Raw genomic sequence first — 15,264 nt, forward strand, 5'->3', positions numbered from 1 at the left:
GTCTATTTTGTTCGATACTAAAATGGCTACACCTGCTTGCTTCTTGTGACCATTTGCTAGGAATATTTCTTTCCAATCTTTTACCCTGAGGTAATGCCTTTCATTATGGGTGAGATGTGTTTCTTGAATGCAGAAGAATGTTGGATCTTGTTTATGCACCCATTCAGTTAGTCTGTGTCTTTTTATTGGAGAATTGAGACCATTGATGTTGAGAGATATAAATGACCAGTGACTGTTAAGAGTCTTAATTTTGATGTTGTTTCCAGTCGAGTATTTGTGTAGTTGTGTTTTTGCCATGGGATAGTTATCTATTTCCTGGGTAGTTTTGGTTGTAGCTTGGCCCTTTGGGATGGAGTTTTCCTTCTACTACCTTCTGTAAATGTGGATTTGTGGATAGGTACTGTTTGAATTTGTTTTTGTCATGGAATATTTTGTTTTCTCCATCAATGGTTATTGATAGTTTTTCTGGGTAAAGTAGTCTGGCCTGGCATCTGTGTTCTCTTAGGGTTTGCATGATCTCTGTCCAGGCCTTTCTGGCTTTTATGGTCTCTGCTGAGAAGTCGGGTGTAATTCTGATACTTTTGCCATTAAATGTTATTTGGCCCTTTTCCCTTGCAGCTTTTAATATTTTTTCTTTGTTCTGTATGTTTTGTGTTTTTATTATTATGTGGCGGGCAGTTTTTCTTTTCTGGTCAATTCTATTTGGTGTTCTGTAGGCCTCTTGTATGTTTATAGGCATCTCTTTCTTTAGATTGGGCAAATTTTCTTCTATGATTTTGTTGAAAATAGTTTCTGGGCCTTGGAGTCTGATATCTTCTCTTTCTTCAATGCCTATTATCCTCAGATTTCTTCTTTTCATGGTGTCCTTAATTTCTTGGATGTTTTGTGTCAGGAGTTTTCCAGATTTGGCATTTTCTTTAATGGTTGCTTCAAGATCTGTGATTGTATCTTCTAGACCTAAGATTCGTTCTTCCATCTCTTGGATTCTGTTAGAAAAGCTCACCTCTGTGTTGCTCGCCTTCTTCTCTGAGGTCTCACGTTCTCGTTTTTCTTCTGTCTGTGTGTTTATCATTGAATCCATTTTCATTTTCAGATCTTGAACTGATTTTTTGATTTCTTTCATCTGATATTTTGTGTATTTTGAGTTTCTTCCATTGACTTTTTATAGGTCTTCAGAGCTTGAACTGTTTTATTTATTTCTTTCATCTGATTTTTTGCATTTTCCTGCAATTTTTCTGGTTCCACTCTATGTGCTTCTTTTATATCTCTCACCTGTTTGTCTGCGTCTCCCTGCATTTGATTACGAATTTTATTTGTTTCCTCCATTACCATCCTCATTACTAAGGATTTGAGGTCATTTTCTTGTATTTCTGTTGTATTTGAATTCTCTGCGTTGTTTTCTTTGGGATAGCTGGAAACTGGAGATACCATGTTGTTTTGGGGTTTTTTGCATATGCTTTTCGCTGTCCTTTAGACATCTTGCCATCTTTGTTTTTGTTGGGTAGCTTCCAGAGTTGGATGGAGGGAATCTGATGATAGATTCACTTGTTTTCTCACGATTTCACTAGGCTGGGAGCTCTAATGCTTCACTGGTGTGGATGTTAGGAGGTTAGCCTGTTGTTCTGGCCTCTCACAGCCAGTGATCTTCAGCTCCCCTGTGGTGTGGGTCCTGCAATTGTTCTGAGTCTCTGAATGAGCATTGGGTCAGGCCAAGGTATCCACAGCCCTTTGTGTCCCCTACCAAGTCCAGTCAGGAACACTGGGCCCGAACTACGGGCCGAACTCAGCTAGATTTTCAGGGCCTGAACCGTCGGCCGAGCTCAGCTAGGGATTCTGGGCCCAAAATGCACACAGGGTCCAGCCAGAATTTTTGTGCTGGGACTATGCACCAAGCTCAGCTAGGGGCTTTTGGCCCAAAGTGCTTGCTGTGGTCAGTTAATGACTCAGGGCCCGAACTGTCCGCCAATCTCAGCCAGGAATTATGGATTCAAACTGCACACTGTGTCCAACCAGAGTCTTAGAGCCGGTGGAACTGAGCGCTCTCCCAGCCTGCGTCACAGCAAGAGAACTGTGGCTGCGCCGAGCCAGGGCCTCCGTTGGAGCTGAGCGCTCCGCCCAGTCTGCTTCACAGCAGGAGAACTGCGGCTGCGTTGAGATAGCGCCGGTGATGGAAATGAGCACTCCACCCAGCCTGCTTCACAGCAGAATTGCAGCTGTGCTGAGGTAGCACTGGTGGTGGAACTGAGCGCTCTGTCCAGACTGAGTCACCGCAGGAGAACTGCGGCTGCACTGAGCCAGCGCTGCTGGTGGAACCAAGTGCTCCGCCCAGCCTGCGTCACCACAGGGGAGCTGCTGCTGAGCTGATGTGGTGCCTAGGGTGGAACTGAATGTTCCGCCCAGCCTGCATCACAGCAGGGGAGCTGTGGCTGTCCTGAGTTAGTGCCCTGGGCATAATTGCTTGCTGGGCTGGGCCAGAACCTGGGGCTCTGGGGCCCAACTGTCTGCTGAGTCCAGTCTGGGTCCAAAGGCACCACACGACCCAAATCCTGCCCAGAGTCTCCTCTCCTGCAGCAACTCCCACTGGCCATCACACCAATTGCCTCCACCGGAAGGCTATGAGCTGCAAACCTCAGCCACTGCCATTGCCGCTGGTGCTGCTGGTGCTGCTGGAGCCACTGACGCTGCTGCCTCTGCTGCCTCTGCTGCTGCTGCTCCGATCCGAGAATATCCGTGCTCCTCCCATGTGCAGGGGCACGCAGGTCCTCTGCACCCTGGTCCCTCCGATCTGCGGAGCACTCCCGCTTCCGTGGTGTGGGGACCTCGGTGCTCCTGGCTCAAAAATCTGAACAATTCCCTGAATTGTTCACTGGAGCCTCCATACATGGGCCACACTGCTCACCGCCATCTTGGATCCTCCTGTTTTTTAATATTCTTAGTAGAAAACCAAACTTTTACCTCAATCCTGGCTAGGTTTATTTATTTATTTATTTATTTCGTCATCATTTATTTATCCTGTGTTTCAATTCAGCATTTTGGTATATTGGAAAACAACTGATGCTCTGACATATTTGTTAGCTGTGTGTAAAATTTTTGTTTCCTGCACTGTTGTGTAAGTGCTTGCTCTATCTTAAATTGAAAACTGACAACTGTGTAATTACTCAAACATTTAATGTTAATTTAATAAGTTTGTTTTAATTTAAGATAAATATAGAGAGCATTCCTTAATCCACTATATTTTCCAGATAGTGGTGCTTTTATTGAAGTTAGGATTAAACTGGGACCATTTTTGTGATGGTGTCCTATGAAATAATAAGTAGCATTTGTTTTCACTGGCTGCTTTACATTTTATTATAAAGAACCATTCTCAAAAATCATCTTTAAGTATAATACAAAGATTTATACATCCTCTCTCTATTGCCACATTCTGTTAGTGACATGCCTTCAGCTGCTTTTTTGGTCATCTACTTGTAAACTATTAAAACCAGCTTGTTTGTTTATCAATATTATCAATTGGTTTTTTCCTCCTGACTTTTAGGAGAGTAATAGTCAAGAATTTTTTTATTTAATTCAACCTGATTGCAGTGTAATTAAAGTGTTCTGTAGTGCTTACAGAGAACAGACTTCAATCATGCAAATATCTTTTAGATTTTATTCAGGGAAATCCTCTTGAAGATTAGTACTTAATCTAGGAGCAATCTCTTCAAATATTCTCACAGCTCTAAGTATTTTTAAACCTGTGTTGAAGAAAGCAAAGCCTTTTATAGTTCGCAGATGGAGAAATTTATAGTATGAGACTAATGGACTTTGTTTCATTTCCAGAAGATCATGGCATTAGATGGCATTCATATTTAATTTATCACTGTGCAGACTTTGCTACATTATTCTGTGTTATAGATTAAACTATCAATTTTTATGAGTACACTCTCAGTCTGTGATGTGTTTGTGCAAGTGATGTAAGAACTTGGTAATGTAGAGACTCTTTGGCAGCCATCAATTCATTTGCAGATTATATAAAAAAACTAAGCTACACACACACACACACACACACACACACACACACACACACACACACACACACGAAAAACTCAGCTTACTCTGTGGACTTACAAACCACTCCTTGATTCTTGCACAAGCAAAAATCTACTTCTTTTCTCCTTGCTCATGCTTTTCAGGGTCTCACATTCCTCTGTGTCCTCCCCACTTGGAATATCTTATTTTATGTTCAGCAATACATTGGCACCTACACAATTTTTCCCTGGTCATGCTGGGAGTGTCATTATCTCTGTATAGAGTGTCCTTTCTATTTACTTACAAACTTTAACTTCCTCTTTCTATATATAGTGATACATTGAGGTACCCCAGGAAGTTTTTTCATACCAATTCCCCTCTTTATCACTTTCTGGTCTCCCACAGTGGTACTTTACAATACTTCTTATTGTTCTTATGAGTGCATTTGCACAAAATACCAGTTCTTTGGTCCTCTCTAGGGCAAGATGTTCATTAATTGTGTTTTGACTTTCTTCTTTTAAAGTGAAACTTATTTATCTATTCATTCATTCATTCATTCATTCATTCACTTATTTATTCTCTTTACATCCTGATTGTAGTCCCATCTCTCCTCTCCACCCAGTCCAACTCTCCACCACTCTTCCCCCTTCCCCTCCCCTACTACTCAGAAAAGAGGAGCACCCCCCACTAACCCACCTCAGCACATCAAGTCATATTGAAGAACGAGATATCCTCTTCCCCTGTGGCCTGGCAAGGCACCCCACCAGGGGGAAGTGACCAACTTAGAGTCCATGTCAGAGACAGCTCCTGCTCTCCTTAATAGGGGACCCATATGAAGATCAAGCTACCTATTGGCTATATTTAGTAGGTGGTCTGGGTCCAGTCTATGCATGGTCCTTGTTTGGTGCTTCCATCTCCACAAGCCCCTTTGCGCCCTGGTTAGTTGGCACTGTTGGTCTTCTTGTGGGAGTTCCAGTCCCCTCCAAGTTCTTCTATCCTTCCTCCATTTCCCACAAGATTCCCGATGCTTTGCTCAATGTTTGACTGTGAGTCTCAGCATCTGTTTCGATCTGCTGCTGTGTGGAGCCTCTCAGAGGACATCTAGGCTAGATTCCTGTCTGCAAGCATAGCAGAATGTCATCAATAGTGTCTGAGATTGGCTCTTTCTCGTGGGATGGGTCTCAGGTTTGGCCAGGCATTGGTTGGACATTCCTTCAAGCAGCTGAAGGGAGGAAGGAAGGTAGGAGAGGGAGTACTGAGAGAAATGAGGGTGGAGATCAGACCTGAGGAGAGCAAGAGTGCTAGGATGGAGAGTCTGCAGAGAGAAGAGATACCGTGGGCAGGAGCATCCCCAGGACAAGCTGGAGACCTAGGACAGGATAGGCCTCTGGGAAGATATGGAAGTGACTGTTGCTGAGACTCCGAGTAGCAGGGGTTTTGGAGACTGATGAGGACACCCTTTAACCAGACAGGACTCCTAGTGGAAGGAGAACGCCAACACACTCACAAAAACTTTGACCCAAAATTTACCCTGCCTACAAGATAATTTTTACTTTCAGTCATTGACATTCTTAAAAGAGAGTGGTGCACCTGTCTAGTGTTCACTAAATAATATGGATTAACATTTTTTAACGAAAGGGATCCTTTCCAATGACTAAGATACTCTGAGTAAATAGATTATCAGTACCCTAAGGGATAATTTCTGCTACAGAATCTCTAATTTATCTTTTGATATATGATATACTTGTAGAACTTGTAGATATTTGGTTATAGTATTGAAGTTCTCATATTCTTGAGAAATAGTAAAAAGAGCAGTTTGTAGGTCCCACTAGAGTTTCTAATATCAGATTGTGTCATGAAGTTTTGTTGGCCCAATTTCTGCAACATTTCTAGGCCAACTACCTTTAGTGTTGCGCCCAAATATCTCAGGATCCATACTATCTCTCCCTGAGCTGATACTCAGTATGCACGTCTATGGATAGTCATTAGCCTGTGAGGAAGAACCAGTTCTTCCACCTGCTTCATGGACGAAGGAACGTGTAGGACTAATGTGATGACAGAATGATGGTGATGCCATTGTTGAGTAAATATTGTGAGTGGCACTTAGCACAAAACAACATCTTAAATACTAACCATGACATCTACGACCTGATAAACGGTGTTTGCAGAACATAACATCCACTCAAGCTTGTTTGAGTTCGGAGGCTTTGGAGTTAAGCTCTTGTGTCTTACTCATGTCACTCACACATTGTTTAACCGCTGCCTCTTTTCTTCATTTTAAAACAGACCTCGGTTTGTGACTCACTTTAAAACATAGTAGTGCTGATTGAACGAGAATTGTGTATGACACACTTAACAGAGAGCCCAGAAATAGAATAGAGGAGAGTTGATAAATGCTGATTGTTGGGCTTGGAAATGACTTAGTGAATAAAGTAACTTCCATGTAAGAATGAGGACGTGATCTTTACAGAACTGACTTGAAAATCTGGGATGGTGCCTAAAATCTCAGGCTTATGGACAACCAGAGATAGGTGGTTCTGAGACACTCATTGAGTAGCTAGCACAGCCAAATCAATGGACGTTGGCTATATTGAGAGACTCTGTCTCAAAAAATAAAGATGGGAAGCAATCAAGAAAAGATACTCAATATCAAGCTCCAGACCAAACAACACACACACACACACACACACACACACACACACACACACACACACACACACACACACTCACACACAGGAGGGGGAGAAGAGAGAGGGAGATGTTATACAGTTGAGAGAAAAATGCCTGCTGTTAAGTTGACAAGGATCATTCGGGCCAAGAGAAAGTAATTTTCAGAAAGAATACATTAGGATTTTTAGATAGAATTTTCCATTTTAATTAATTATCAATAATTTTTAATTAATAATAGTATTATTTCAAAATTAGTTTACTGTAGCTATTGTGTAATTTAAAATCCTTTTTATTGCCCTCGCTAGACAGGTATTATTATTATTTTTGTTTGTTTGTTTGTTTGTTTGTTTTTAGAGATAGTTCTCTATCCTTGACAGGCTATTTTTGTGGTATTTTAAACCAGATTTTAATTCCTTTTGTTACTTTCTATTGTAGTTATTGATTATGTATAAAACCCTCAAAGCTAACAAGCAATTTTATGGGAAATCTATGAGCCGACAACTGTTGGATCTAGCATACCCTCCTGTGTTGTAGCACTGAGTTCAAGTGAAAGATCCCAGGCATGGAAGATGATTAGTATTTTAATGTGGTTTCTTCACTATTGAGTCTCAGTTGCCCGGAACCTTGCTCTGATAAGATAAGCACAAGTCAGTTCCCTGGAGGCATCACACACCAGCGACTCTCTCATTACACGTCACCCATTCGCAGTTTGATGTTCTTTGATATTCTTGGACTGCAGTGTGACAAAGGGTTTCGTTAGCCTAGTGTACCTGATCTGCCCCTTGTGCTCTTCTCCTGCTCTATCCAGAAGAAAGAAGGCACTCCTGCAGTACTGAGACACTTCAGGCAGACGATAAATGGAAGGTCTTAGTGCTGACTGGTGGTGCAGGAACTCAGGCCAATGTCACACTCTGGGTGTATGGAGATGAAGGAGTCACTGGACCTATCAGTCTCACCAAGGACAGCCCAGAGCAACTCTTCCTTCCTGGACAAGAGGATGAGTTTCAGGTAAGAAAAATCAACAGTCATGTCACGATATGAGCATTACAAAGACATGAAATATAGGACAGAGAGAAAGAGAGAGGAGATGGAGAAAGACACAGGGAGAGACAGAGATGGAGAGAGACTCACAGTCAGAAAGAGATACAGAAAGACAGAGATGGAGAGAGACATAAAGAGAGACAGAGAAAGAGAGAGAGAGACATACACAGAGAGAAAGACACATGGGGTGGGGAGGGAGAGACTGTGTAAAATAAAACTAGTCTGTCATGATAACCATAAGTTAACTAATTTTCTACTATAATTATCAAAGTAAACAGATTTGCTCATGTCTCTTATATAAGGAAGTGAGGACGTTTGCAGGAAAAAAATTCTGTCTTCAAAGAATTTAAAGCCAACGTCCTACAAATCATCAAGTGCAGGTCAAGTTGTACCCTGGTTACAGGATCTGGGTGACTTGGAATAATGGAAGTTCTTCTTGTTACCCTTGATGTGCTCTGAGACATTTCTCAGGTGAACTGCATGTGTGTGACATCACTTCCGAGGCATCGTCACAGGCCTCATTCTGAGGCCCCGACCATGACCATTTTAATTGCTCTTTCACTTAGTTCTTGCTGTGAGAGCTCTGAGCTGCTGTGGTTTGAGTACAGCTGGCTGCTTGTACAGTTTGTAGGAACACTGGCCAAATTTCAATTAGGACAGTTACGTTGCACTTTTCTAATTCTCACCCCCTGCAAGGCAGAAGCTGTATGGTTCTTCAGTGCATTAATTGAACAGCAGTTGCTTATCTTGAGAGTATCTCTTTGCCCATCAGGGAATAGAGAGTTATGGAGACCAACCTTAATCACCAGGCTCCTAAGGCTGCCTGGGGATTCAGCACCTGGCCTCACTAAAACCAAGGTAGCTTTGCATCTTTAGCTGTGAGCTTCTAATTCTACTTTTACAGTCATTAATGATGTTTTCCTGGTGGAACATGGTTGTTAACCATGATGGAGGGGCACTTTGATGTGGCTCATGGTGGTCACTTCCTATAATGTATGTTCTGAAAAAATGAGTTCTTGAAGATGATAGTTCATAATTCAGAACACATGTTAGAATAAGAGGCCCAAGTCATCTGCAGAAGCATGGTGTTCCTGGTAATACATCAAATGCCATGTGTATTGATGTGTTGATAAATTATCTCAATGTTTTTCAAGAGAAAATTCCCTAAGGTTGAATCTTAGAGGCTCAAGATTGCACACTGGAATACCTAGAGAGCTTTAAAAACTAATGGCGCCTGCCTATATTTCCAGAGAACCCACTCACTTTATTTGGGTGTAGCCAGGGCACTGAGGTTTTTAAAAGCTCTCTTAAGTGCTTATAAAGTGCAGTCACTAGTACTGCTTCTGGTTCCACCACTAGACTGTAAGCCAGGTGAGCTGGATTGGTGCTGGCTTCCTGTATAACAATGTGGCCTTGAATATATCATTTAATTTCCCCATATCAGTATTCTCTTTATGTGTAGAACGGAGGCAACAACATCCGTTCTTTACACATCCCGGGGTGATGTATGACAGAAAGGATATGCATAAACCTTGAGAAAGAATCCTATTTATCACATAATAAATGTATTAGGTCAGGACAAAAGTAATTGTGGCAGTTTTTGTAGTATTGAAAATTTACTGTGTGTTATTGGAATACCTTCTTAAATAAATAGAGTTAAATCATAAATCATTTTAATGTGTGCTTCCTTTCATTTATAATTTTGGCTAAGGACATGGTGTTTGTTTTACATTTATTTTATAGTATGGAAATGATGTCAGATAAAAAACAAAATTCAAGCTATATTCTTATTTGAGTCCAAAATGTGTAATAAAGCACTAGAGGAGCTGCTATCGACTGTGCCGTGCAGTAGGGGTCCAAATAGTTCTTGGCATGGGTGAGAACTTTCATCATCAGGAACCAGTGCTCCACCATAAGACATTCACAATGACCAAGTGAGAGCAACTGTCAAACCCAATCCTCTCACAACTATAGGAGAAGTAGCCGAAGAACTCAGAGATGACCATTTGAAGCAAACTACAAAGGTGAAAATACTCAATGATTGGCTGCCCATGAGCTTTCTGAAAAAAATACTGAACTGTCATTTTCTCTTATTTCTATTTACTAATGAATAAATTCCTGATGAGAGTGTGGTGTGTGACAAAAAGTAAATTGTGTACACCAAGAAGCTCCAAAGCATTTCCCAATGTCAAACTTGCACAAAATCAGTCAGGCCTGCAGTTGTGTCATTTGCTGTAGGACTGATCCATGATAGCTTTCTGAATCTCAGTGAAACCATGTCTGAGAAATATGCACAACAAATTTATGGGGTGCACTCATAACTTCAACAGTGTTGGCCAGTGAAATGGGCTCAATTTTTCTCCTTGATGCCCCTCATTGGCAAGTCACTGTTCAGAGGCTGAAAATACTGGGCTAGGAAGTTCTGCCTCATCCTTGGTATCACCCTGACTTATGCCAACAAATTACAATCTCTTCAAGCATATCCATGTCTTTTTACAGGGAAAATTTCCTACAAAGCACAAACTTCATGTTACAGGGATAAACAAACGTATTTATTATCAACAAAAATGTATAACGGTTCCTAGTTTGCATAAAATATATTTGGGTTTAGGTATAATAACCAAAAGTTCACAGTCTGCAAGCACAATACCTTTTGTATCAATGTAATTATAAATTGGTTGAAAACAGAAGCCCTGGGGTGCTCAAGAGCTCACAGTAGCTGAGGTTAGCTGCTTAGGACTGTGTATGATCAAGAACCTGAAATTTCGCCATAGGGGAGCTAGATGACTATAGGCCCCACCCTTTGCAGAACTTTTGGATATTTATATTTTTAAAATTATGCTTCTTTTTAAAACATATACATTTATATTATTACACATGGGTAAAATAAACTACATACAGCAGGAAGAACCATGAGACAACCAGGAATTATATAAATGTTACATTTATAGTGATTTGGTTATTTGTATTTGGCAAACTTGAAGTAAACATCTTTCCTACCTTGTTGGGTCTAAATTTCTGAATGGGGTTTAATATCTATCATATCTCATCTCTATTAACTTAAAACATGTAACTTGATATAAAAACATCTTAACCCCTAACCTACTAAACTATCTGGTCTTCAAACCCATCAAAGACTTGGGAAGGGAAAAACTTAATTACTGAATGAAGCCGGAGTGCAGGTTAGCAGCTTCCAAAATATAAAAAATGACTGAGACAGTTTACTGCCTGAACAGTCACCCAACACTCTCTATAATGTTGGAGTATCATCTTCAGCCTTCTTGCCCAATATATCTGACAGACATACTTGAAAGGCAAGAACTATTGAGGACTTGCTTACTCTGTCTTGGCAGAGTCCAAAGACAATGCCTCACACCTCTCCTCCCAGCCCTCCAGTTCTCATAATCTTTCTACCTCCTCTTCTATGTTGGGTATATAAATATCTGGCTTAGAAATTAAAGAAGAGGAGATAAATTTATGAAGTTAAAAGGTTGAGCTACTCCAGAGAGAATAGGAAGAAAGAAATGAGGGGGTTGGATACAATAGAATACCTTGCATGAATGTAAAAATTATCAAGGATAAATAAAATGTTTTTAATGAACAAAAAAATAGAGGCCCTGATGTCAGGAATGTGACATTAATATTAAGTGAACTTATCATTAGTTTCTCTCTTTTGAATGAGTTGCTTATCCATTTTCTAGTGATGAAGGCTGGGTCTGGGAAGCCTCTTGAACTCTGCAGATACGTGGACTCCGATATATTAGCATAGCTAATACCAGGAGCCTATGCGGCCTGCAGAATATCAGGTCCCTTTCCACACCCACAGGTTCAGAATCTAAGTTTCAGTAAAATTCTTAGGTAATGTTGTATGTATATTAGAGTTTAAGAAGGCCTGGGTTGGGGATTGTGAGGCACTGAGGCCAGCACCTCTTGGTAACTGGACAATCCTATATAAGGTTTAGTTAGCTCATCCCCAATCTTTAATTTGTTCACAGTTTCCTGTACTCCTTTGTGGTGCATAATTTGCCTCTTCTGGACTGATATTTAATATTTTTCTTTCATCATTTAAGTATGCATCTAGCTGTCTTTGAGGACAGTGTGGCATATCTGATCAAATAGACTTGAGTTCACATTTTGTACTCCTAGAGCCTGACAGGGTGCATGCTTAAGGAAATTACTTAGCTCCTTTGAGCATCTTCATCCTATAAAGTAGTCTCCTTGAAGAGCCTCCCTTTTCAGCAGGCTGCTGGGTCATTGGATGAAACCATGCAGTGTGGGGAACTGAGGAAGTTCTGAGTTCTGAGTACGTCAAGTCTGGAGTGGATGGGTATTACCAGCAAGAACATGGACATGAGGAAGGTTATGCCACTCCTCTGAGTCTACCTTGGGAGGAAGGCTTTACCAACTTCCATGGGTCAAGGACCAAAGCCGTCGACCCATGGAAGTTGGTAAAGCCTTCCTCCCAAGGTAGATTCAGAGGAGTGGCATAACCTTCTTCAGGTCCATGTTCAGGTGGTCGTAGCATGTACAGAAAATATCCATTATAGCTTTCTCCCCCTGGATATTTACCCCCTGAAGAGTCTTTGCTTACAGAGACAGCTCCTACAGATTAGCTAATCCTGCCTCATTGATTCAATGGTGGGCTATAAACCCTACCTCCATGTTTGGCTCTATATAGTAGTAAAAATGGTGATCTTTCTGTATGCTGCTGTTTGTTCATCAGAGACCCCACACCACCTGACCAGAGCTTCTTATTTGTGCATTTGCATTTTCCTTATACCCTGACTGTCCTAGTCAGGTTAATTTGTGGAGCCAAGCCCTCTGAACAGCTTTGCATATCAAGCCCTTGCATGTGGATGTTATGGATTTGATCATTGCACTGCGTGGGTCCTTTCTCCTGTGGTAACATGTATAAGCATGAAGTCACATGTTCTCAGTGACCTGACTGACTACTCAGATACTCATTTCGTGTCTTAGAATGTGGACAAAGGGGAATCTTACACTCAAGTCCAAATCGAATTTTAGAACAACCGAGGAACAATTAAAGGTTAATTTACTTTTTTCAGATAAAATGGGCACCAAACATAAAACAACTTCCTGCTTCCTCTCATGGAAAAAGCTATCCTACAAGCACAGGGACTCAGGGCAATTATGGAAATAAGGAAGTTTGTCCATGATTTCTCTTCTCCCAGTCAGCACTACCACAATCCATACTGATTTGTATTACTTTGGCCCAGGGCTGTTCTAACAGCCAGTCTATAGAGAAAAACAGTGCTGGGAACTCAAAAAACAAAACAAAACAAAACACCAAAAAAAACCCAAAAACCCAAAAACCCAAAAAACAAAAAAAACCAAAAAACCAAACCAAACAAGACAAAACAAAAAAACCAAAACCAAAATTAAAATCTCAAAGCATAACACGAAAATGAAAACATTTCAATAGCTTCAGAGTCATTTATGTGGGCCACATGCCTATAGTAGCCTTCAGCAGGATATTTTAATAAAGCTTCCTGTAGTCCAGTAGCAGAAGAGGGTTGCCTAACAGTTAAGTAGCTACTCATTAAGAAATTAGTTGATCATATGCTAAGTCATCCCAGTTCTGTATCTGAATCTATTTCATCACAGTGTGAACATCTGCTTTCAAACAGATTCTTCTCTGTTACACATTTTTCCAATGTGGGGATTTGTACCACTGTTTCCATTTTTTAAAAAATATCTGTGACCTTGCACAATATCTAGGTTTTTGTTCTAAAAGTATTATTTCTGTGGTGGTTTGAATAGGTTTGGCCCACATAGACTCTTGTGTTTGAATGCTTGGCCCATGGGCACTATTAGGTGTGGTTTGTTGGAGGAAGCTTGTTACTTCAGGGTAGGCATTAATACTGCCTCCCGTGCTCAAGCATGGCATTGCGGTCTCCTCCTGGCTACCTTTGGGTCAGCATGTACAACTCTTAGCTCCTTCCCCAGCGCCATGCCTGCCTGCACACTGCCATGCGTCCTGCCCTAATGATAATGGAGTAAATCTCTGAATTTGTAAGCCAGGCCCAATTAAAGGCTTGCCTTTATAAGTTTTGCCTTGGTCATGGTGTCACTTCACAACAATGGAAACTCTAACTAAGACAATGTCCACTCAATATATAAAGCAAATATGGGCCAGAGATTTATGCTGTAATTTGCTCAATTTAAAATCCCAAGCATTTCCTTTGAGCTCACAATAATTCCAAGCCAGTTCTTCAAAATAAAAACTGAGTGAATATACTCTTCGGTAGAACTGTTTCTCTCCCTTGAGCTGTGATGTCTACATTTTAATGGAGGAGTTGGAGAGGATTTTCAGAGTAGGAGGAAGTTCTGGACTCACAGGTACTTTCTATAAATGTGTAGAATTTCTATACATTTGACTTTTATTTGGTGATAATTTCTTCTTCTTCTTCTTTTTTTTTTCTTCTTAAAACTAAAGCCCATCTTTCATTGGCATGCGAAGTGTTGGTTCTGGTGAGAAATTTCTAGTTGTCCCAGAATACAACATGCTCTTTATCCAGTTCCTTCCTCTGACTTCCTTTTGCATATTTTCAGTCAACTTAGAGGATATTTTTTTCTCACTATGTGCCCATGAGTTCCATGGACAGGCGTCTGAGAGGATTTTGTTCTGGAAGGCCTTCTAAGAGCATCTCAGCCATCAGCAACAATCAGCAAAGTAAAATGCATTTATCTGAAAAAGAGCAAGAGCATTGAGATGCGCTTAATTTGAAGTGTCTTAGTGACTTCTCCCTTTGCATTTCATGCAGGTTGTACTAAGAAGCGTGGGCGAGATATATAAGATCAGGATAGGACACGATGGGACTGGCGGCCAACCGGAGTGGAGCTTACAGAGGGTAATGACTTTCTGTTGTGTTTCACACTTAATGCTGATGAAGAGCGAGCAGGGCACACAAAGAGGGGGAGATGGAAAATATTTTACAAATTGTTGAAGTAATGGAGACAAAAGCTTGTGGACACAACACCCTAAAGTGCTTCACTATGGTGAAATAAATGCTAACAATAGTACTTTATAGTGATATTTGTAAAGGAATCTTTTATTAATGGGTCAAAAACCTGAAGAATAGCAAAGTGTAAGAATCAAAGGACATTTTTATTCTGTGATCTCTATGACCACCTCACTAGTTCATGGTCTTTACAAATTTTTGTGAATCTCTTCCATGTATGCTTGTATCTTCATTCTCTCTCTAAAATACACACACACACACACAATCCACTGTATATAAAATATTAATGCGTGTAAAAATAAATGTATTGTATAAATATATTTATATTCAAATACACATCTTTTATGTTTTTAATGAAATCAAATCATCTTCTATATGCACTTGGATATCCTATTTACTTATATGTTTGTAGTTAATTATGTCAATAATATCTATTGAATGTTTGCCAGATGTTACATGTCTTAGCAATGTTACTGTATGTTTACTTAGTAGTAATTCCTTGATTTGACTACTATTAATAGTTCTATTTTATAGATGAGAAAACTGAGACTCAATGAAGTCA

The 15,264-nt window shown here is 40.5% G+C and overlaps 1 protein-coding gene across 1 annotated transcript in view; it reads left to right on the forward strand.

The window, feature by feature from the left end:
* The window catches only part of LOC127201237 (lipoxygenase homology domain-containing protein 1-like), a 339,490-nt gene that overhangs the window by 190,654 nt on the left and 133,572 nt on the right, over nucleotides 1-15,264 (forward strand). Inside the window, 2 exon segments of the mRNA XM_051159652.1 lie at nucleotides 7,487-7,686; nucleotides 14,505-14,591. Of these exon segments, the coding sequence (XP_051015609.1) occupies nucleotides 7,487-7,686; nucleotides 14,505-14,591 (287 nt within the window).

This window comes from Acomys russatus, chromosome 2, assembly GCF_903995435.1.
Source record: "Acomys russatus chromosome 2, mAcoRus1.1, whole genome shotgun sequence".
Classification (NCBI taxonomy): Eukaryota; Metazoa; Chordata; class Mammalia; order Rodentia; family Muridae; genus Acomys; species Acomys russatus.